General features: G+C 38.4%; 1 protein-coding gene across 1 annotated transcript in view; it reads right to left on the bottom strand.

Annotated features, from left to right (window-relative positions):
* The window catches only part of pdlim5a (PDZ and LIM domain 5a), a 112,787-nt gene that overhangs the window by 71,230 nt on the left and 17,769 nt on the right, over nucleotides 1-23,788 (bottom strand). The window contains 1 exon segment of the mRNA XM_033973396.2: nucleotides 8,353-8,504. Within this exon segment, the coding sequence (XP_033829287.2) occupies nucleotides 8,353-8,504 (152 nt within the window).

The following is a 23,788-nucleotide window of genomic DNA, read 5'->3' as shown; positions in this document are numbered from 1 at the left end:
ACTTTTAAATAGTCCAAAAATAACCAGGACTAAACCAGGTCTAAACCAGAACTAAACCAGGACTAAACCAGGACTAAACCAGGTCTAAACCAGGACTGAACCTGGTGAATCAGTGTTTGAGTTTTGTTCAGTTTAAACTTGTCTCTTTCTTCCTGAAGATGTGACTCAGGCCTCGACTTTGACAAAGTTTAAATCCAGACTCTGTTCTGTTTATCTGTTCATGTGACTAAAGGGGTTTATTCTGCACTTTTCTCCTTTAATGTTCATTTAATGATAATTATTTATGTTTTGATTTGTCGTATTGTGATTTTAAAGTCTTTTTTATTCTGTAAAACACTTGAATTACTCTGTGTACAACATCGTGCTGTACAAATAAACTCACTTTGACACAAAAATACACAGATACAAGTTACATATTATTATTATATTATAGCATTTGTCCATTTTCTCATATTTATAGATCACTGTAGTTGAATGTGTGAGTCTGTTGAGGATGTTCATGTTTTAAAACAGTAAAAAAACAGGCACAGCGCAGTTAAATCGGGCAAGTTTCTTATTTGACCCTCAGCAGCTCAAATCTCATGGGACTAGAGCAAAGAAAAGGTAAAAACGATAAATACTGAGCCTGAAAACGAGTCCATCTCCCCCCACGGAACCAGGATGAGCTGTTTTTCACAACAGGACATAAAAACACAAAGTGGACATGTGCCGTGAGCGGGACAGCGTCTCACTACAAGACGACCACTGGTGCTTTTTCAGATGAAGTGTTTTTTGTTTTTTTGTGGTGGTAAAATGTGGGCAGCAGATGTTAAAGTGACACAGACGTGCGCAGACGTGTAGAGACGTGATCCATCTTTAAACGGGTTTGTTTATCGATAATCAAGGACAAAACTCTGTCCGTGGGTTTGACGATGACGAGGAGGAAGGTTCTGATGTGGAGTTTGGCACAACAGACTCCAAATGGGAAAAACAGAAAAAATAAAGATACACGGCCCACGTGTTTGAGGTAATGTGTGCAAAACCTGTGTCCAGACTCTGTACTTATCCCCCAAGTACACACAAAATATCCTAACCCCAAATACCATTATACTGCAGGATCTTATATACATCCAGCTTATTTGAGTTTGGATTGTTTCATTAAACTTTACAGATACAAGTGACTGTGGTTTATTTTTAACTGCTCATAATTTGAGAAAAATAAAATAAAATAAATAAAATAAAATAAAATAAAATAAAATAAAAGTAAATTAAATTAAAACAGAAAAAATACAAATAAAAACAGATAAAACAAAATACAAATAAAAAAACAACCAGAAAAAATACAAATTAAAAAGTCAGAAAAAAATAGAAATAAAAACAGCCAGAAAAATAACAAACAAATAAAAACAGCCAGAAAAAAATAAAATAAAAAGAGCTAGAAAAAAAAATACACATAAAAAAGCCAGAAAAAAAAAAAAAAAAAAGATTTGGTTGTTTCTGTTGAACAAAATTCAGCCCATAAAAAACAACATTGTATTTGAAGCTTTATGATCCTCAAAATGTGAACAAAATACTTTTAGTTTTTACTCTTTAAGTACATTTTCATACAGGTACTTAAATACTTTTACTTAAGTAGATTTTTTCATTTGATACTTTTATTTTTACTTGAGTATTTATATATAAGGAAAAAAAAATATAACAGGGAACGAAGCAGTAAACTCTTAAAGTGACGTATTAGTATTTGTAAATGTGACCAATGAGCTCCTTCGTTTCACATGAGTCACTGAAATCTGCATAAAAAATACAAAGAGAAATCGTATCACAAAAGAAAATGAAATTCAGTCAATGGAACAAGCAAAATATATTTTCTGAACCAAAATATGAATGAAACCATGAACATTTGCATCTCAAAAAAGTGGTCAATCTGCTGGTAATATTCAACAGTGCAGTGTTTAAAGAAGATCTGCTCTGTACATCAATATTAACATTTGGACATTAAATCACATAAATCACAATATTCATCTAAAATCACTTCATAAACTGAAATAAATCCACTGACTTCTGATTCATTAAGAGCTGATTCTCTCCTGCGTCTTTACGTTACGACTCATCACAACAAAACTGCACTTTTAAAGAACTGATAAGTTACAACAGTTTAATGTCACACTGCGGAACATTCCAGGCAAAGCAATAACATCTGCTGGAGGCAAGCAGGTGGGGAAGTCTTAACCAGAAGTTACACAGTGCACCTTTACTATTATATACAGTACAATTCTGACGATTATGAAGTAAAATGTGTAGATTTTAGAATAATTGATGTGACTATTGAACATGACACTCTAGATTATTATTATTGTTATTATTATTTATTTATTAATTATTTATTATTATTATTATTATGTATTTTTTATTTTGACAGTTTACACAGTACAGGTAATATTATTATGATTATTTTTATTATATTGTTTTTAATTTTTAATTTTATGTATTATTATCATTTAGTATTTTTATTATTATTTATGTATTTTATATGTTTTTATTTTGACAGTTTACACATCAAAAGTATAATAATAATAATAATAATAATAATAATAATAATAATAATAATAATAATAATAATAATAATAATAATAATAATAATAATAATAATGTATTTATTTTATTATTTTATTTATGTATTTTATTATTTTATTTTATTTTTTTGACAGTTTACACAGCTCATATCCGCCCCCACTTCCCCATTTTTCCCACACTCTTTCTTTTCCAGAAGCAGCAGCTCTTTGGCTCTGCTTTGCTTTCACTTTCTTACATAAGTGGGATATTTTCTTTACGGTCTGCGGCTGAGTTTGACAAAGCCAACGCTCCTGCAGTCATAAAAAAAAACAAAAAAAAAACATCCTGGAGCTGGCAGTGCGCAGAACACGGAGACAAATTGAACAGGACACATTTGGGAAAGAGAATCTCATTTAATAAAACCACATTATTTTATCTTCCAGTGAAATCAGTCGCTCGGTAACAGTTTATAAACTCCAAAAAACACCAACCATCTGCACCGTTTAGTTTATTTAGCAGCTTGTTAACAGTTTATAATAGTTTCAGATGGTTAGATTGTTGTGTTAGCAGAATGTCCTGACTGAGGACACGACGGCGTTCATCTCAAACAACAGTGTTTAAGTAGAGAGCGGGAATCGAACCGGTAACCTTCAGATCGCACTTTAATTTCAAAGGCTACGGCTATTTATGTAAACATTCTGTGTCTATGCCAGGGCCTGGACGCAATATTTCCCATGTGTTTGACCAATATGCGCTGATATATTTTAAACATTTTGGAAATTAGCTTATAAATAAAAAAACAAAACAAAAACAAAAAAAAACAACAGAACTAGTTAATTTTAACAATTCTTCACTTACTTTTTGTATTCTGAACATCCTAATGATTCACCACAATGAGTTTATAAGCATTTTTCACTTTTCAACTTTCAGAAACCAGAGCGGAGTTTAATGCTAACAACAACTAGCATGCTAACACTTACACACATACTGATACTCAGTCAGTCAGACGGCACACAGCGGATTTATTCTGACCTCAAGAACTGCGTATACAATATATGTTCACTGGCGCAAAATGTAGCTAACCTGCTAGCCGCTGCGCTCCAAACAGGAAGTGATCATGGGCGCACTTCCTGCTCCATCGTCATTTTGGTCTTAAATGTTCGTATTAACCCTCTACATGATCCTGATGTTTTTATTTCACTATTGTGTCAGTAAATCAAGATATGAACATTAATAACAGACAAATCAGGCGACTTCTCCCCAGCGTTAGCAACAGGTTTGATTGACAGCGTTGCTAAGTGCCCGTGCAGGAAGGGGCGTTACCTTCAAAAGCCTCGCTCTGGATTGGTTCGTTGGTTGCTACGGTACTCGTGTCGATGAAACGTTCTGCACCGACAAAGGCGCCTACGAAGGTTTGAACTTTGAAAATGTGAGAAAATGTTAATGCCCGTGTGAGAAAAGTGTATAAAGTGTGTGGTGAGGCGTGTTTAAATTTGCTTTTTTATACTGTTTTGCACGTTCATAAAGAGTTTTACTGGGATCTTTCTCGTTCCGTGCTTCTGTGTGACGGACATAAAGCACGATAAACAGTATTATGTCATCTGTAGCAACATATCGCACTCCCAAACGCTTTATCGTTACAGGCCTAGCGACAAACCCAATCAAAACGTCGTAAAAAAAGCAAAGCGACGCCAGTTAAAGCTAACGCGGGGCTAGCCGTGTTCTTTCCATTACAGCGTCGGTCATTAAAGTCCAGATGTCGACTTAAACTGGACATTCCGATATTAACGCTAAGCCAGAGAGAAACAGTCAACCTTTAATTAAGACGAGGACAAAAGAGAAAATAAACGGATGAAAAACGTCATAGTCCAGCCCCGGTTTGGGTCGTTTAAAGCTCCACTGTGGAACATGTCGGGGTGAGGTTCGCTCTCTGTTTGTCTCCATTGCTCTGGCTGGAATGTTCCACAGTGTTAGTGTTCTACTGCACGTTTAACGAAGCAGTGCAGCGTTGAACATGGTAAATATCTCCATGGAGACAAGCGGGTGGCATCGCTAGGCCGAGTTACGGGTCAGATCTGTGGAGATGGGGCCCCAAAAGAGTCAAAAATTAAATTATTCCAGCTGGATGAAAGTTTAAGAGTGAAGATTTTTCGCCGCTCTTCTTCAGTCCTGCTCTAAAAACATTTGTAACATAATAAACACAACAAAGGTAAGTTTAAAGCTATACTGTGGAACATTTTAAGTGGTATTCGGAAAGACCAATAAGCTGCGTTTCCGTTAGAGACGAGCGACACAAAGCCGCGCGGTTTTCCCGAACATTAAAAAACACGAACTCGAGCAAAAACAAAAGCCTTAAGTTGCACTGACGCTGACTCGTTCTTGTAACAAACAGCTGCGCTCACGAAGACGGAAAGTTACGTAAATATTGAGTTGACCAGTTTAGCAAAACAAAGCTAGCACGCGTCGGTACAGAGCTCGAGACGTCACGCAGCATGGAATTTTCAGTTAGCCTAATGGAGAGTTTAAGATGCTAATCCAGGGGTGGGAAAGTAAAATGAACAAGGTTTACCCCAAACTATTGTAATATAATTTGGTCTCGTTCGCTGGGCCGGATTAATAAGACCAACGGACTGTGTGTGGCCCCTGAGCCGTAGTTTTCCCAGCCCTGTATTAAACACTAAACTTATTGTTTATTCAAAAGTGTTTTAAAGTGGACCTATTCTGCCAAAGCTTTTAATCGTGTTAGAGTCGTTTTTCTTCTGATTTTCCCTGTGTGATTCATGTTTGACAAATCTTTGTTCAAGACAGAATTACTTCGACCAGCCGCCGTTTTCCTCGCCGCCGGCACACGCCCACAGCTCTGGACACGCCCACAGCTCTGCACACGCGACACTCTCCAGTTTTCTTTTCTTAATCGGTGTTGGTGATATGCTCATGATTCTGCAGCGTCACGTCGTCATTTTGGCACAAATTAAACTATCTAAGCAGATCTGCAGCCATCAACTTCTCCACGCTTTGTTTTCATGACGTTCACGGCGACGTCGGGTCCCACTGGGCTCCGCAGTTTTATAACGTGAAACTCAACGGACTTATTTCATTTATTAAGATCGATATTGTGATTTAAAATGTCCAAATAATAACGATAATGATCATAACTATACTGTTTAACGTCGTTTTAGTTTAGCAGATTTCCTTAGTAACAGTCTTCAAACGTTTGTATTTGCAGTAAATCTTACAATCTTATTTTACAACGCCAGCCTCCATTTTTTCCCTTAAATGCCTCTTTATGTAACATGTTTGCACAAAACCGCCAAAGCACAATCCTCGTTTTAAAACTCTTTCGCTGACAATAAGACGAAAGCTGGTTCTGGCTCAGATTTGGAGCTAACCGCCTCCAAATCGGCCTCCTCTTACACGCGTCTAATAAAATCTAAATGCCACTTAATCAGAAAAGTGCGTTTCCAATGTTTCCACGTGTTTTCAATGGGGCGTAAACGTTTAACCTGCAAAGTCCCGTCGCATCGCTCAGTCAATCATCAATCAAACAACGAGCTCGCGGTCACGTGACGTTTTCGAGACGTAACAGTTTTGTGGACGTACCGCACGACCTCGCTGTTGTTCATATTATGTCATCGGTGTAATTACTTTAAATCGTTGTAACTTTCACCACTTTCCCTGTCACCGTTTAAACGTCCGACCCTCTGGACCAGGCGTCGTAAAAACACTCGTACGCTTTAGTTCTAGGACAAAAGTGCAGCAGTTAAATCCCTTTTCCCAAAAACTGCTCCAGTAAAACGTAATGAGACAGATGCAAAGATCAAACTGCCAACTGCACCGGCTCCTGGACGTGTTTTCATGTTTCTGCTGAAAATACAACAGCTGCCATAGTGATTAACCATTTAAAACTAAATATTATTTCTTTAGAGCGGAAAAGAGTCCTGAAGCGTCCAATAGTCGCTGAAGCCGGGACACAGATCTCGTTGGACCTCAGACGCTCAGCAGGACTCGGGCTGGTAGCGTTGTGTCTTTGGGCCCATATTGTCTGGATGTGGGAGGAGCCGGAGGTGCGGACTGGCAGCCTCACGTGTGTCAGTCTGACCCAGGGCAGGTGTGGCTACAACAGAAACTTATCACCTCGAGTTTAGCGTGAATAAATCCTCTGTAAAGCGCCTTCGACTGTCCAAAAAGCGCTTTAAGAAATGCACTATTTTGAGCATTTTTATACATAAATGCACCCTAACAATTAAAGCCGCACTATGTAACTTTCCTAATCCCCATGGACATGTTATCGCATTGCCTGGAATGTTTCACAGTGTGGCATTAAACTTATGTATGTTTCGTTTGTTCAATTAAAGTTTTTTTTTTGTGGTTTTTTTTTATGTGTTTTTAAAATAAAAGTGAAGATCTGACCTCTCGTTTCCATGGACATAGATGTGTTTAATGCCCTACTGTGGAACATTCCGGGTAAAGTATCGACATGGTAGCAGACGCTCCATCAGAAAAGTTACGTAGTGCTCTTTATGCAGTAATAGTATAATAAGTCTCATGTTGGAGAGTTGGGTGAGATTTGTCTGTAAATGTTTTTCAAATGTGAAAGTTTTGTGCAGATCAAACAGTAATTACAAACATATTAACTATAAAACAGTAATTACAAACATTTTAACCATAAACCAGGTCAAAACATCTGCTTTTTAACAACTTCTGCAGCGAGTCTTACTTTTTAGTACTTTATTTATTAATCTATTTTATTTTATGATACTGTTTATTTACTTATTTATTTATTGTATTATATATTATCTTTTTATTATATTTTATTTATTTATTTTTAGTACAGGATTTTTTTTTTTTTTTTTGGCTCAGTTTTACTTTTTAGTGCTTTATTTATTATTTATTTATTATAGTATTTATTTATTTTATTATGCATTTATTTTATTTTTTTTAGTATAGGACATTTTATTTTCTTAGTTTTTGGCTCAGTCTTACTTTTTCGTACTTTATTTATTAATCTATTTTATTTTATGATACTGTTTATTTACTTATTTATTTATTGTATTATATATTATCTTTTTATTATAATTTATTTATTTATTTTTAGTACAGGATTTTTTTTTGGGGGGGGGGGGCTCAGTTTTACTTTTTAGTGCTTTATTTATTATTTATTTATTATTATTTATTTTATTATGCATTTATTAATTTTTGTTAGTATAGGACTTTTTATTTTCTTAGTTTTTGGCTCAGTCTTACTTTTTCGTACTTTATTTATTAATCTATTTTATTTTATGATACTTTGTTTATTTATTTTTAGTACAGGACATTTTTTTATTTATTTTTTGGCTCAGTTTTACCTTTTAGTGCTTTATTTATTATTTATTTATTATAGTATTTATTTATTTTATTATGCATTTATTTATTTTTTTTAGTATAGGACTTTTTATTTTCTTAGTTTTTGGCTCAGTCTTACTTTTTAGTACTTTATTTATTAATTTATTTTATTATACTATTTATTACTATTTATTTTATTTATTTATTATGTATTTATTATAGTATGTATTTATTTTATCATACTATATTTATTTTTTAATAGTTCATTTTAGTACTTACTTTTTAGTACAGAACTTTATTTATTTATTTTTTGCTCAGTCTCTTTTTAACCTTTTCTCGGGCTGCTATTCCTGTTTTACGCAACATTCGAAGGACTTTTTCCCGCTCAAAGACATAGCATTTCGTTTTAAATTGCTAATCTCCATGGCGGCGGAGTCTCTTTATGACACGTGTCCTGATAACCCCCTCGTCAAGCAGAACATTAAACACTCTACTCACTTCTGCAGGTTGAGGCTGAGGTTGCCGGTGCAATTCTTGATCTTGTTCTGAGCCTCCAGGTGGTTCATGCCGTCGGTGGAGATGCCGTCGATGGAGAGGACCAGGTCTCCCACGGCGACGCCCCCTTTGGCGGCCTTCCCTCCGTCGGTCAGCTGCACAGAGTCAGAACAGGAGCCTGTGTTTAGTCGAGGATTTACAGACTTATGTGTTTCTAATGAGAGACTGTGTATTATTTTAATTACACAACGAGACGGTGGCTCTGCGGAGTCGCCACTGGAGCGGTCAGGACGTTTATTACACAACGAGATGGTCGCTCATGTCCTCGACCACGAACTAAAGCTCAAAATTACACAGATACACTTCATATCAAAAGAAAGCGAGTTTAAAAAAGGCTAAGCTACTGACGTATTTACTGCACGATCAACGCAAAAACATGATTAAAGCCACACTATGTACCTTTTTAGCCACATATAGACTCAATTAAAAGCTTATTACACTGATTGGACAGGTGAGAGGACAGTGGGAGGGGCCAGGTGAGGAGAGAGATGAAAGGGGAGGGGCCAGGTGAAGTTCCTGTAGTTTTGTACATTTCTTTTTCACCTTTTTTTTTTTTTTTTTTCTCAAGCTGTCACTTAACTGATGTAAAACTGATAAACAGGTTCTATCACACACACAAAAAAAAAGTCAGAATAAAAAAAAAACTGAAAATCTTTCACTTTAACGTTCATGGATTCATTATTACCCCCGAGCCAGAGGGGGCAGCGTCACATTTGTCCACTGAGGTTTATTTTGGTCTTTCTAATCATTTATTTTAACAGATTTTCCCTGTAGAAGTCGGACTGCAGATGGCGCTGTTGCCTCCACCAGTAGGAAGGAAAACCAAAACCAGCGATAAAACAAACTAAACCTAAATATCACGTGTTATTTATGTTTTTGAAATGAAACTACCTTTTAATCTTCTTAATGAACCGTTTCTAGTTACTAAAGTTACAAATATCACATATGGATTTGCACAGATATGAAGAAAAGGTCTGTGTAACTGTATCCCCTGATAAACTGATATTTTAAGACCTTTTAATTGACCTTGTCACGGGCCACATTCAGCCCACGGGCCTTGAGTTTGACACATGGTTAGTCTGATGTGGTTCACTTACGCAGCCTCACCTTTTCTTCAAGACCTGCTGTTATACGACACAGAAACCAAAGAAAAGGAACACTAAAACGTTCTCGTCCCCACAGTTCGCAGGTCACGCTCCGGCGACATGTCGACGTAAACCTCGGTCAAACACGACGGACTCCGCCGCAGTAAAAGAAAGTAACACGGCGCTAAAAACGTGACAAACGGCAGTGGGGTTTGTACCTGGTTTATACTGTCTGACAATGTGAAAAACTTCAATAATAGTTCATTTTAAACAGTTTGCAGTGCTCCAAAGTGACTCCTCACTGACCTCATGCACTCAGAACATCCTAATGACTCACCACCATGAGTTTATAAGTGGAACTCATGAGTCTCAGAGGCCAGAAGTGAAGCTAACAGCAACTAGCATGCAACTGTACTGCAGGATTGTCAGACGGTAAATCAGTTTATAATCAGATACAGACGTAAACAGCGGGAGTCGTGTGTTTCCAAAGACGGTTAGTTACATTTACTACATGTACTTTGACATTTATTTATTTTTTTGGTGTAATTTTGCATGTTTTTTTTCCAGTGTATGAACGTGCATTGTGTTCTGTGTAATTTTCTGTGAGAAAAGTGTATAAAGTGTGTGGTGAGGGGTTTTACAGCTGCAAAAACATATAAAATAACTGTAAAAAATAAAACTGATACTTCATGGGTTTCGTCTGTTGCGGGTTATTTTTAGACGTCTGTGTGTCCCTCAGTCGTCCAGGTCTGGTCAGATTCCTGCTGGACACTGCCTCATATCTGTGTGAGAAGGAGGAGCTAACGACACTGAAACTGAAAATAGCTATAGTTTCAGCCTTAATGGTCCTACTGGCTCGCTCGATTGTCCTCTTTGTTTCCCTTGTTTGCTTTGGGTCTGAGAATGGAGTAATGGATGGGAGATAAATGATGTCTCAGGCCTCCATTCCCGATTGTCTTTCCAAACAAAAATAGCTTCTTTAACTCCCCTCTCAAACCATTCTCTGAGTAGTTTTCAGACCTCATACTTTTACTCCTACTTGAGTACTGTTCAGAGTAACAGTACTTTTACTCGAGTAAAGGTAGTGTTCCTCTTCTCTCAAACTCATTCTCACAGAGGGACACATCAACAAGACAGTATAAATGTAACTAAATGTGACCAAATGTCGTGTAAAATAAATGCAACTATGTTTTTTTAAATCTTGTTAATTAACTGTTTCTATATTTATTACTTATTGAAACTACAAATATTACATATGTATTTGCACAGATATGAAAAAAATGTCTGTACCTGTGTGCCTCCTGATAAACTGATATTTTAAGACAGTCGGACCTTTTAATTTACCTTGTCATGGGCCACATAAAATGACATGGCGGGCCACATTCAGCCCACGGGCCTTGAGTTTACCCGTGTGTTCTAAAGTGAAAATTTTTACGTAACAATATGAAATGATTTGAATGTTCCTTCAGATATGATTCAGTTTGTCTCTATATTTGTAAAACACCTGATTTTGTGCGTTTATTTAACGTTTTACGCTTCAGTCGACATTAACTTTAAATTATAAATCACATGTTTCGTCTTAGCGGGTTTTTTCCTCTTCAGTCATTTCTTGGCCCACTCCCGGTGCTTTGAGTAACATTATTTTGAAGTAGCGTTACTCTTGGGTACACTTCTCTCTGACAAATCGCATTAATCCTCAGAGAAATAAAGCGTGTCAGTGGTTACATAAGTGTGAGCCGTTTATCTGTGAGTTGTGCGGCAGATATGAGCGACTGTACACTGTGTAATTGCCGCGCTCGGTCGGCTCGGGGGAAACGGGATAATTTGAAACAGACCGAAGCCGAACAGAACGTTTAACAACAGCTCAGGAATTTAACACCGACCTCGCTGCGTAACACCACCGTACACCACAGCGTCTGGGCCAGGGTCATGTTCAGATCGCACAAACAGATGAGTACACAACACAAATCACGCACAATCGGTGTTATAAAAGCCCTCCCTCGTCATCAGACTGTTTTTATATATATACATCTTTTTTACTCTTACAACTTCATCATTTTACACGTACAAAACTGAAAATGATGCTCTCGCGAGTTTTGAGACAATCGTTGCGTCGAGGTTCTCAAAAAGATTTGTGAGCGCAGGCAGCAGGGGGCGGGGCTAGAGGGGCCGGGGTTGCTATGGCGACGGCTAAACTGGATGATGTACAGTCAAGGAGCTGTAAAGTTACGAAGTTGTAAGTGTAAAACGATATTTGTAAGTGTAAAATCATAATAATTTTGCCCGTGTACAAATCAACACTTACACGTTCAAACTTTTTGGCACAATTGTACCTTAATAGTTTTCACCTACCCCCTATCCCCGCCCACTCCCTCACAAACCGTATTTACTTATGTAATAGTTCAATATTAAATACTTGAATAAATAAACATAATACTGTATCTATATATTTTAAGATAACAGATGAGGCTGCACTGTGGAGCTTTTCTGGCTTTGTACCCACAGAAATGTTATTGTTTTCCCCGGAATGTTCCACAGTACGGCGTTAAATGTGTCTATCTCCATGGAGACGACACATCACGACTGTACGCTCCAACAGTAAGAACTGAACTTAAACTGTATAAATACAATATGCCGTACACTAGAATGTTCCAGGCAAAGCAATTACATCTCCATGGAGACGAACAAACATCCCACCAGAAAAGTTACAACATGCAACTTTACACTTTACTGCTTCCTCTCGTTCCTCACCTTAAAATCTGCCAAATCTGTTTTACAATACAACAAGACGGAGTTCATCCAGAGGCACTTACATGTCCTATATTACACACAAAAAAACAAAAAACTGACTTCTGTGAGATTTTAGCCAGATTAAAAGGCTCTGTTCCACCTTGTGATGTCATCAAGTAATAATAATAATAATAATAATAATAATAAGTTTTATTTGTATTGCACTTTACATTTGTGTGCTACAGACACAGAAGAAACATATAAAAACATTATAAATCAGAGAAAGTAATAAACATAAAAAAGACATTACAATTTAATTTACATTTGCAGACATTAAAATAATTAATAGCAGTAAAAAACAAAACAAAACAACAAGTTAAAAAGTCATAAAACTTGATAAGACTTTTTAAACAAGAGTGAAGTGGTAGTTTTCATGTTAACTCCTCCTTTTACCTTTAGTTCAGAAGAGATAAGAGACAACTCCAGGACTGAAATGATCCAAATGATTCTATAAATGAAGGTGTGTGGAGTTTAAAAACACAGTGGAGCACTTCCTGTATCACCACATGATGACATCACAAGGTGGAACAGAGTGTTTTCAGCCTAAATCTGCAGGTTTGTGTGTTAAACATGTGAGAATGAAACAAAACACAACTCCAGGTCTGTGTGTGAGGAGGAAACGACATTAGAACAGATCAGAGAAGAGAGGAATATGGGCCTATAAGGTAATATGGGCCCTTTAAGGTAATATGGGCCCTTTAAGGTAATATGGGCCCTTTAAGGTAATATGGGCCCTTTAAGGTAATATGGGCCCTTTAAGTTACATCATACAACAGCAGAAACCCGTCTGTCTCCAAACTGAGATCTCGCTTGAGAAATGCAGAGCTGTGGACGGGCTGTTGTAATCAGAGAGCTTCTTATCAGTGACCTGAGGAAAGATCGAAAAGTTCCAGGAGGTCATTAAATCAAACACAGCCTGCGCCATATAAGGGCGTCAGGGCCATGAAAGATCTCTGGAAATACTTTCAAACGTAAGAAATGCGCTCAAGAAATGTGCTGGAACTTTGTAGGTTTGTCAAAAGTATCAAAAAACAAATACGAACCCAGACAAAACTGGTATCGAAACTAGATACTCATTTGCAGCTGCCACACCTTTAAGGACCCTCCTCCTGGGCCTTCACCTGCAGCTGCCACACCTTTAAGGACCCTCCTCCTGGGCCTTCACCTGCAGCTGCCACACCTTTAAGGACCCTCCTCCTGGGCCTTCACCTGCAGCTGCCACACCTTTAAGGACCCTCCTCCTGGGCCTTCACCTGCCACACCTTTAAGGACCCTCCACCTTTGTTCTGTGACTCTCGTGTAGTTTTTGTACCTTTGTAAATCCTTTGACTCGTTCTGACACTGGTTTGTTTTGTGTTGTTGTAATGTCTGTACTTTTGTTTTGCTGTATTACTTTAAGTTGTACATTGAAACTACAGCTGCCACACCTTTAAGGACCTTCCCCCTGCTGCTCCTCCTTCACCTGCAGCTGTAAAGAGCCTCTTTTTGTTAGTTTTTACATTAACATTCCTTTTAAATAAATTACTTTAACAATTTTCCGTCATTGTTTGTCCGTAGCTAAAAAGACCACATGGGAATAGAAACACAGTATGAATATTTAATGTGGAAAATGTCGTTTTATCGTCTAAATAAAGAATGTTTTTATTATCGTTGGTTCCAGAATCAGTATCGAGTATCGAGTATTGAGTCTACTCCACGAACTCCGATAAAAATCTGCACTGGATTTAAAACGTCAAGGCTGAGATCCAAATATTAAAAAATCGACTATGTTTTTTCAACAAAACTCTAACTGTGACTAAACCAGACCGAGACACAGGTGAGATCTGTGGAGAGGCGAGCATGCTCACTGTTAGAATGGATGTAACTGAGACACATTTAATGCCATACTGTGGAACATTCCAGACCAAACAGCAGCATCTCTACGAGGACAAGCAGGTGGTGCAGCTTTAATTAACTTTAAACTTAAAAGCAACAAGATATTTAATTTTTATGAAGCGAAACGACCAATTTTTAACTCTTTTAAACATATTTATTGTGTTTTGTTGCTGTAGTCACGAGTACTGCTCTGCTTAAATGTATTTTTATGTAATTATATCAATTTTTATTCTTAGAAACAGAATCAGAAACGTCGTATTTGACCCGAATCATCAAAGTTTGTCGTTTTACTTCTGGACTCTGGCTCTGTTTAAAAAAATATATATATTTATTTATTTATTTTTTTTACATTTATTAACAGTTTAAAGACAAAACGTATGGACTTAAATATTTATCAGTAAAACGGTTTATATTTGAGGAGTAAATTTGAGTATGGTTACTACAGCAACTTACACACTTTGACCAAATGATGTATATTTTAACAAAATACTCAAGATAAATACTTAAACACATGTGACTTAATTAAGACAGTTGTTTTGAGTGTATCTTTCCACACACAGAGCGTCTGTCAGCGCGGCCAATGACAGAGGCTCTGCTCCGGGATTAGAGTTAAAGCTCCACGGCCCCAAACCTTTTATAGACATGTCAGTGCCACACACGCAACACAAGAAAGACACCGCGAGAAAAAGACACGGGGACAAAAAGAGGTGTCTCTCGTTCACCTACAGTCGGGCAAAAAAGTATTTATTCAGACTCCAATTGTGCAGTTCTCCCACTTAAAAAGATGAGACAGGCCTGTAATTTTCATCATAGGTTCACTTCAACTATGAGACAGAATGAGGGAAAGAATCCAGGAAATTTTAGCTTATTATCAGTATAAAAGACACATGTCCACAACCTCAAACAGTCAGACTCAAACTCCACTATGGACAAGACCAAAGAGCAAAGGAACCACAAACAAAACTGAAAACCCCAGAACCACACGACCGAGTGAATGACCTGCAGAGAGCTGGGACCAAAGTAACAAAGGGACCATCAGTAACACACTACACCACCAGGGACTCAAATCCTGCAGTGCCAGACGTGTCCTCTGCTTAAGACGGGACATGTCCAGGCCCGTCTGAAGTTTGACAGAAGCATTTGGATGATCCAGAAGAGGATTGGGAGAATGTCACATGGTCAGATCAAACCAAAATACAACTTTTTGGTAAAAAACTCAACTGTTTGGAGGAGAAAGAATGCAGAGTTGCATCCAAAGAACACCAGACCAGCATGTGAATCATGGGGGTGGAAACATCATGCTTTGGGGCTGTTTTTCTGCATAGGGACCAAATATTGACCAAATACATATTTTACACCATAATTTGTAGAAAATTTTGAACGCACTATTTTTTTAACCAACTGGACATTCGGACACCACTAAACAGCGCCCCCTGTAGAAGAGTGTGGACAACAGGACACTTGCGTTGGGTCAAAAGCATTTTCGTTTATCAGTTTATGAGTAAAATGAAAAACGAATAAAAATGCGATTCGAGTTCATTCCAAAATCATGCAGCTGGAGTTCTACCCACTGAGCCACCGCCACTGGCCTCATGAAGCCTTAAAATCTGCCTGAAGTTTGAGTCCGTTCCTGTTTATAAAGTTTACAAAACAACTCGACGTTCAAATCTAAGGTAAAACATCTCTGACAGCACAAACCTAACGATCAGAGCCACAAAATCCGACCACATCTGAGGCGCACGCTCTGCCGAGGGGCCGGAAACACGGGAACAACACGGGAACAACACGCAAACAAAAGAACTTTATTTAAACTCCAGTGGAAACAGCAGTGACCACAGCCAGGTCCTGACGAGAGCGAGAGAGTGCAGAGGCGACGGCGAGCGCCAACGGGCTCATAACGAGGACTTTTTTACACCGAGGGCAAGTTTGGATTTTTATTCACGATATATAAATGAAAACGTGTGATAATGACATAAATGATGGTTTTATAAAACTTGTAAGGCAAGGAAAGTTTATTTGTACAGCACAATTCGTACACAAGGTAATTCAAAGTGCTTTACAGAATAAGAAATACATTAAAATCACACAAAACATAAATAATCACCCAATCTGCAACTCTCTCACCCACTCGTTTGCCCCTTTAAAAACTCTCTCTCTCTTTAAACACTGTCTTGCTCAGTTTAAGAACTTTCCCATTACTTTACAAAACTTTCCTGTCACTTCACTATGTCTAATAAAAGTCCATCAGTCCATGTTTCTTTTGTCATCATAAAATGAACATTAAAGGAGAAGAGGCAGAATAAAAACCTTTCAGTCGTGTGCACAGCTAAACAGAACCGTTTTGAGCCTGGATTTAAATATTGATATATTAATATTGATAGATATTGATATTGATAAATATATCAAAGTAGAGTCTGTCTCACATCTTCAGGAAAACTGTTCCAAGTTTTAGCTTCATAAAACTCAAACACTGATTCTCCATGTTTAGTCCTGACTCTGGACCAGCAGGAGGCCGGTCCCTGAAGTCCTCAGAGTGTGAGATGGTTCATATGACACTAACATGTCAGAGATGAACTTTGGACCTAGGCCATGGAGAGACTTATACACAAGCAGAGCTGATTTAAAGTCTAATCTTTGAGCTACAGGAGCCAGAGACCTGAAGTTCAGTTCAGACTTCAAACTCATTTTAATTATTGAATTCATCTCACAGCCAGAACTGTAAATTAAACTCATCACTTCAAACCAGTCAAACTTTTTAAGATATGTTAAAATATATGACATTTTACACCAGTTGTCACCAGCACGGAGCCCACGGGCAGCAGGGGGCGCTCTCAGGGACCACATGAGTCGCCCACAGACCACTTCTACAACCAGCACCAAGTGCCAAAGAGCTTCATCTAAATTGTTATTTAATTGTGGTGCTATTCTTTTTAATTATCGTATTTTCCGGAGTATAAGTCGTACTGGAGTATAAGTCGCACCAGCCAAAAAATGCATAATAATGAAGAAAAAAATGTATATATATATTTCATATTTAAATAGCTTATGAGTATAAGTCACATACCTGGATAAGCTATGAAAAAAAGTGTGACTCATATTCCGGAAAATATGGTGCATTTGCAGCGATGTTAATTTAAAAACACACATATATATAACGGTTTAAAAATATATACTGTATGAACTCTGATGTAGTACATTTCAGAGGTCAGTGCGACTTATTTATGTTTTTTCTTCATTATTATGCATTTTTTGGCTCTTGCGACTCCATACTTATATACTCCAAAGACAAAGACATCCTCCTTAAACTCTGAGGACATATCTACAGGGATTTACTTTTAAAACTTTGTTCTGCTTCCTGTTTTCACATTTTTCTTCAATCTTTCTTGACAAACTGCCACTCGACTGGTGCAAAACAAAATGTCGAGTCCAGGTACAGTCCACCAAACCGTGGGACAATCACAAACACAAACCTGTCATGGACTTTACACTCTTCAGCTTTGCCTTTGTGAGTGTGGGACATAGTGTGTTTTCCACTGTGATTATCATCTATTTAAGGCAGTGTTGAGTCTTGAACTCTGCAAACAAAACAAACTGCATTATTATTTTCCCAGTCTCTGGAGGGTTTCCTGAGGAGTGTGGAGAGACGATAAACAGCTGAACTCTGGAGAGACGAGTGAGGCTGGTTGTAACGGCTCCAGGTCCGTTTCAACACCGGCTCTGTCTGATTGTGCTGTTTTAAATGACCTTTCAGCACGTGGGAAGACAAACTCAGACTCACGCACACGGGGACGCACACGGGACGCACACGGGGAAGCACACGGGGACGCAACGACTAAACCTGCTCACATCCGCAAAAACAATATCTATTCTATGACGACAAAGCTACAAAACTGAACTTGATTTTGCATTTGAAGTTGGTGGATTCAAGGGACTGTAGCCATTGTTGTTTTTTTTGTGTGTGTGTGTTTTTAAAAAAATAATAAAAAAAATAAAATGCGTCTTTCCCCAGGACATATGTTTTGTAAAAGCAGATTTAAGGGTCAAAATGAGACCACTATGCAACCGACCCAAGTACTAGGAAGTTCACTATTAGCATAGCAGTAACATAATTAAAGATGCAGCTCCATCTACGTTGAAAAAATGTTTTAAACTTTCTGAGCAAACTCCCTGAACCACTCGTCTTTGTGAACTCAAACTGCACAGGTCCAAACAGACCCTGGACCTTTGCTCAGTCGCCGTTTCTTTTTCAAACCATCAGAGAATCAGCTCCAGACTCTGAAACTGTCTGTACATTTGAATAATTTTACTAGAAATTTGAAAAAGCACATGTTAGATAATCAAACGTGTCCACATCTGTCTGGTTTTTCTGTTCTGTTTCACTGTAAAAACCTGCACAGGATAATTTTTCTGTGTGTTTGGACTGAAGGAAACTCACTGTACTGAACATGGGGCAATTTATTGTATTTTTCTGCTGATGTTAATGATAAAGTGTTTGTCAAAATGTGTATTTTAAAGTCTGTTCACTCTCCAGGGGCTGCACATGGAAAGTAGCAGTGGCTAAATCTGGTACAAATCATCTTTTCTTTTGTAAGATTAATGCATTTGTACACGGTCCCTGACAAATAATTACATAAAGAAAGAATGCTAGTTGTTGTTAGCATTATTATCGTGACAGGACAAACTCTACTCTGGTCTCGGAAACACTTATAAACTCATCACTGTGAATTATTAGGATGTTTTGAGTGCATGAGGTCAGTGAGGAATAACTTTGGACAACTGCAAACTGTTTAAAATGAACTGGTTCTTTTGACACATTTTTAGAAAAGTGAAAATGGTAAAAGCGTTTTTTACGTCTTCAAAAACCACCCACCCATATTCATAAAGACATACTAAGTGTCTTGCCCAAGAACACAGCAGCAGTATTCATCTGTGGGAGCTGGAATTGCAGTGGATCTGACCGCTCAACCAATGATGCTTACGTCGAGAGCGGGATTAGAACCGCCAACCCTCAGATCAGAGGACAAACGCTCGACAAACAGAGCCACATTCATGCATTTTCAGAGTGATCATTCATTCCGCCCATAATCAGCGGTGGTGAGCTCCTCCATGACCACAGTTACCCCGGGGTGGTATTTCCTGTAAAAAATAAGCAACAAATACAACCTCAGCCAATCAGCTCCACCAGACCGCCGCAGAACACCCATGTACGTATGCACGCTCACGCTTCAACCGGACCACGACGTGAACAGCTATGATTAAAAGGCTATTCCACAAATCCAAGTCACTTTACTGTTTTGAGCGAGGACACAACACAAGTTTTTTTAAAAAGACGACCTTCAGACGAGTGTGAAAATACGACGTTAGCTCCATGTAAAAGTCTGTAATAAAACAGGAGTGGGACAGTTCAGTGCACACGGCTCAGAGGGCGGTAAAAATCAATACTTTATATAGTTCTTTAAATAGCATGTTTAATGGCCTCGTCTGGAGAAGAGCTGCAGTGGTCCGAGACATGTGTAACAGTATACAGGGAGCACAGAGGGAAAAACAGGGAAGAACATGGAGGGGTGATATGGAATACTATAGGATTCTTCAACCTTCACAAAGCAAAACAAATCCATGTTAAATTTTATGTAAATACATGTGACAATTGGCTAAAACCTACAAATGTGAGGGTAAATCTTGAGGTATCACTGGATGTTTATTAGAAATGGGAGAATATATGATAATATTGTTAATCGCAATCAAAAAGGACCACAGTTAATCATTTGTGGCATTTTTAATAATCATGATCATTGCACAAGATTATAATCCCCTTTACGGCACCAGACGGCCTCATGTTTGCAGTTTCAATACAATGTTTAGATGTTAGTTCTGGTGTTTGTCCACAAGGGGGCACTTTTTAGTTTCTGTGCCGATGGCTCATAGCTTGTGGGATCCGGATGGCTCCACACATTTATATCCTCCACTCAAGAAGGTGAAGTCTGATATGTGGAATTATTATGAATTTGAAAAAGAAGACCAACAAGATGAGCCACCGATCTGCAGAGCCGCCATAAAAAAGTCACGGCTCTGAGGGCAAACATGAGCAATTTACACCAGCAACTTACACGCACATTTACAAGACAACCATCTGCATCGTTTGACAAACTTGAGCCAAAAATATCCATAGCTAAGTAACACACCATGAGAACTAAACTATTGAATGTAGTTTGTGTTAGTTTGGATTTGTATGAATAATGGAACGTGTTTGTCTTGACTTGCAATCACTAGGTTGGGGCTAGCTGAATAGCATTTTGCACAGCTGATGGCTGCGATGCCAGCATATCCTTTATCATATCCATTAATATGTCCTTTATCATGTCCTTTATCATGACCATTATCATGTCCATTATCATGTCTTTTATCACGTCCATCATCATGTCCTTTATCATGTCCATTATCATGTCCTTTATCATGTCCTTTGTCATGTCCTTTATCATGTCCATTATCATGTCCATTATCATGCCCTTTATCATGTCCTTTATCATGTCCATTATCATGTCCTTTATCATGTCCATTATCATGTCCTTTATCATGTCCATTATCATGTCTTTTATCATGTCCTTTATCATGTCCTTTATCATGTCCATTATCATGTCCTTTATCATGTCCATTATCATGTCCTTTATTACGTCCTTTATCATGTCCTTTATCATGTCCATTATCATGTCCATTATCATGTCCATTATCATGCCCTTTATCATGTCCTTTATCATGTCCATTATCATGTCTTTTATCATGTCCTTTATCATGTCCTTTATCATGTCCATTATCATGTCCTTTATCATGTCCTTTATCATGTCCTTTATCATGTCCAGTATCATGTCCTTTATCATGTCCTTTGTGGGGGACTTTCTCGGGTTGGTTCATGTGTTGCATGTCGCAGCAAAAAAACCTGTTAGCGGTGAAAACGAGTTTATCGGCAAAATGAGGAGAACAAAGATCAGTCAAACATGAATCACTTGAAATACAACTTCTGAGGGTAAACGAGAAAGAAACAGCTATAACACTGAAGATCTCTGAAAAAAAATCTTTACATCACCGAGTATTCAGATTTGAAAAGTAGAATCCAGTTTATTTTCAATTATTTTAGAAAGTACTTCTCCAAGTGAAAATTATCTAACTTTGCACGTTTTAAGTCGACATGGGGAGAACGTGCAAACTCTACACCGAAAGCCTGGAGAAAATATACAGGAAATATCCGGACTTTGTTTCTACGAGGCAAGAAAAAGGATCACTTTGCCACTGCGCCGCCATCTTGATTGTGCCCATAACGCCTTGTCTTAAGACGCGCAGTTACATAATGAACAAGCCAGCATTGAGTCCCGGAGAAAGATTGGACTGTTGTGGTGTCGGGCTCTGGGTCTCAGCAACAGCTCGTGTGGGAAAAGCGGTGACAGAAAACATACGTCCAGTCCACATAAGCACAAAGTGGGCCGTGTCTGTCACTGCGCTCACGAAACAACTCACTATTCACCAGGTTTCACCGCGTAAACTGACCAGGCTGATGAACGCCGGGAAAGAAACGACGTCTTTAAGGGCTTGTTTCAGGAGTGTTTAAGAAAGGTCTTTCTCCAGTACAGATATGAGCAGCTCTTGAGGGGAAAATAAGTGCACTGCGTCACTAGAATCTACCTCACGAGAAGACAGTGAGGTACAGATCTGAGCCAGAGAAAAGAAACAGTTTAAGAGGGGAGTTAAAGAAGCTATTTTTGTTTATCCTTGAATTTTTGAACAGGAATGAGGCCTGAGAAATAATCGATCTCCCATCTATAACTCCATAATGTTACGTCATGTTTTCAGCGCCGTACCACATGTATCTCTGGCTTCCTCAGGGACTAAATATGTTTTATTATTACACGATCTGCCTTTTGTGAGTTATTTTCCTTATATGACATTAATGTGTGGACGTCTGAAGCTTCTTTGTAGAACTACGTAAATACAAGAGCAACATAAAAACAGAGAATGTACTAAAACCGTCACAAGAGCAGCTCAGGACACCAGTCTGCCGTACATCTACATCTCACACTAACCACTCCTTTGAAGAGAGCGAAGTTCAGATCTGAGCCAGAGAAAAGAAGTCTGTAACTCGATCGTCAAACCCAAAGCAAACAAAGGAAACAAGGAGAATAACAGAGCTAGCCAGGATGTTAATACACTCCTACGACTTTTTGTCCAGTTACAGATTTAACTTTGCTTTTGCGATGGATCAGACCTGGATGACTCAGGTTTCACACGGACATGCTAGCTGTTGTTAGCATTAGCGTCACAGCAAAACTCTGCTTTACTTTGGTCTTTGAAAGTTGTGGGTTCTGCTTATAAACTCGTCGTGGTGGATCATTAGGATGGTCTGAATGTATAAGGTCCGTGAGGAGTGACTTGGGGCCACTGCAAACTGTTTAAAAACTACTTCAGTTTTTCACATTTTTCAGAGTAAAAATCAGGTACAGCGCCTTTAATGTTCGGCGATACTAAAACGTCAAACTCGATTTTGATACTAAAGGTGAGACTCGATACTCAATCCCGATTCTGATAAACAAATAATTATTTAAAAGATCTTTTTTTAGGCAATTTTGTAATTTTCACACAAAATAATAGAGTTTGTATATTATATAATATAGATGTGATATATGATTTTAATTTTTTATTTTTTTCGATACTAGCTTAAATGTTTATCTAGTTTTGATACTAGTTTTAGTATTGATTAGTGTCTCATTTCCGATACTTTTGACAGCCCTAGTGGGAAAATTGTAAACATAATCCCAACTGTTCTCAGAAAATAAACAAATTAAAATGCTCCAAAACTTTTCTGCCACAGTTCAGTGTCACAAGAAACAGAGGGGACAGAGGAGACAGAGGAGACGGAGGGGACGGAGGAGACGGAGGGGACGGAGGGGACGGAGGAGACGGAGGAGACGGAGGAGATGGAGGAGACACAGGACACACAGGAGACAGACGACATACAGAACACACAGGAGACAGAGGAGACACAGGAGACAGAGGACATACAGGAGACAGAGGACACACAGGAGACAGACGACATACAGGACACACAAGAGACACAGGAGACAGAGGACATACAGGACACACAGGAGACAGACGACATACAGGACACACAGGAGACAGAGGAGACAGAGGACATACAGGAGACAGAGGAGACACAGGACACACAGGAGACAGACGACATACAGGACACACAAGAGACACAGGAGACAGAGGACATACAGGACACACAGGAGACAGACGACATACAGGACACACAGGAGACAGAGGAGACAGAGGACATACAGGAGACAGAGGAGACACAGGACACACAGGAGACAGACGACATACAGGACACACAAGAGACACAGGAGACAGAGGACATACAGGACACACAGGAGACAGAGGAGACACAGGAGACAGAGCCAGATGAACCGTCCATGTGGAAATAGCATTAAGTGCATTGAACAAAAGCTGGTTCAGTTCTCCGTCTTCATGACGCTGCTCCGACACAGCCATAAAACTCATGTCTGCTGCTAATAAATCGCTTCATTGTGGTTTCATTTTCAAATAACGTTTAACGGTATTTGAAAAACCACAACGCAACA

The sequence above is a fragment of the Periophthalmus magnuspinnatus genome, chromosome 9 (genome assembly GCF_009829125.3).
Source record: "Periophthalmus magnuspinnatus isolate fPerMag1 chromosome 9, fPerMag1.2.pri, whole genome shotgun sequence".
NCBI lineage: Eukaryota > Metazoa > Chordata > Actinopteri > Gobiiformes > Gobiidae > Periophthalmus > Periophthalmus magnuspinnatus.
Note: the sequence above shows the minus strand (reverse complement) of the source record. Positions and strands in the feature narration are given on the sequence as shown.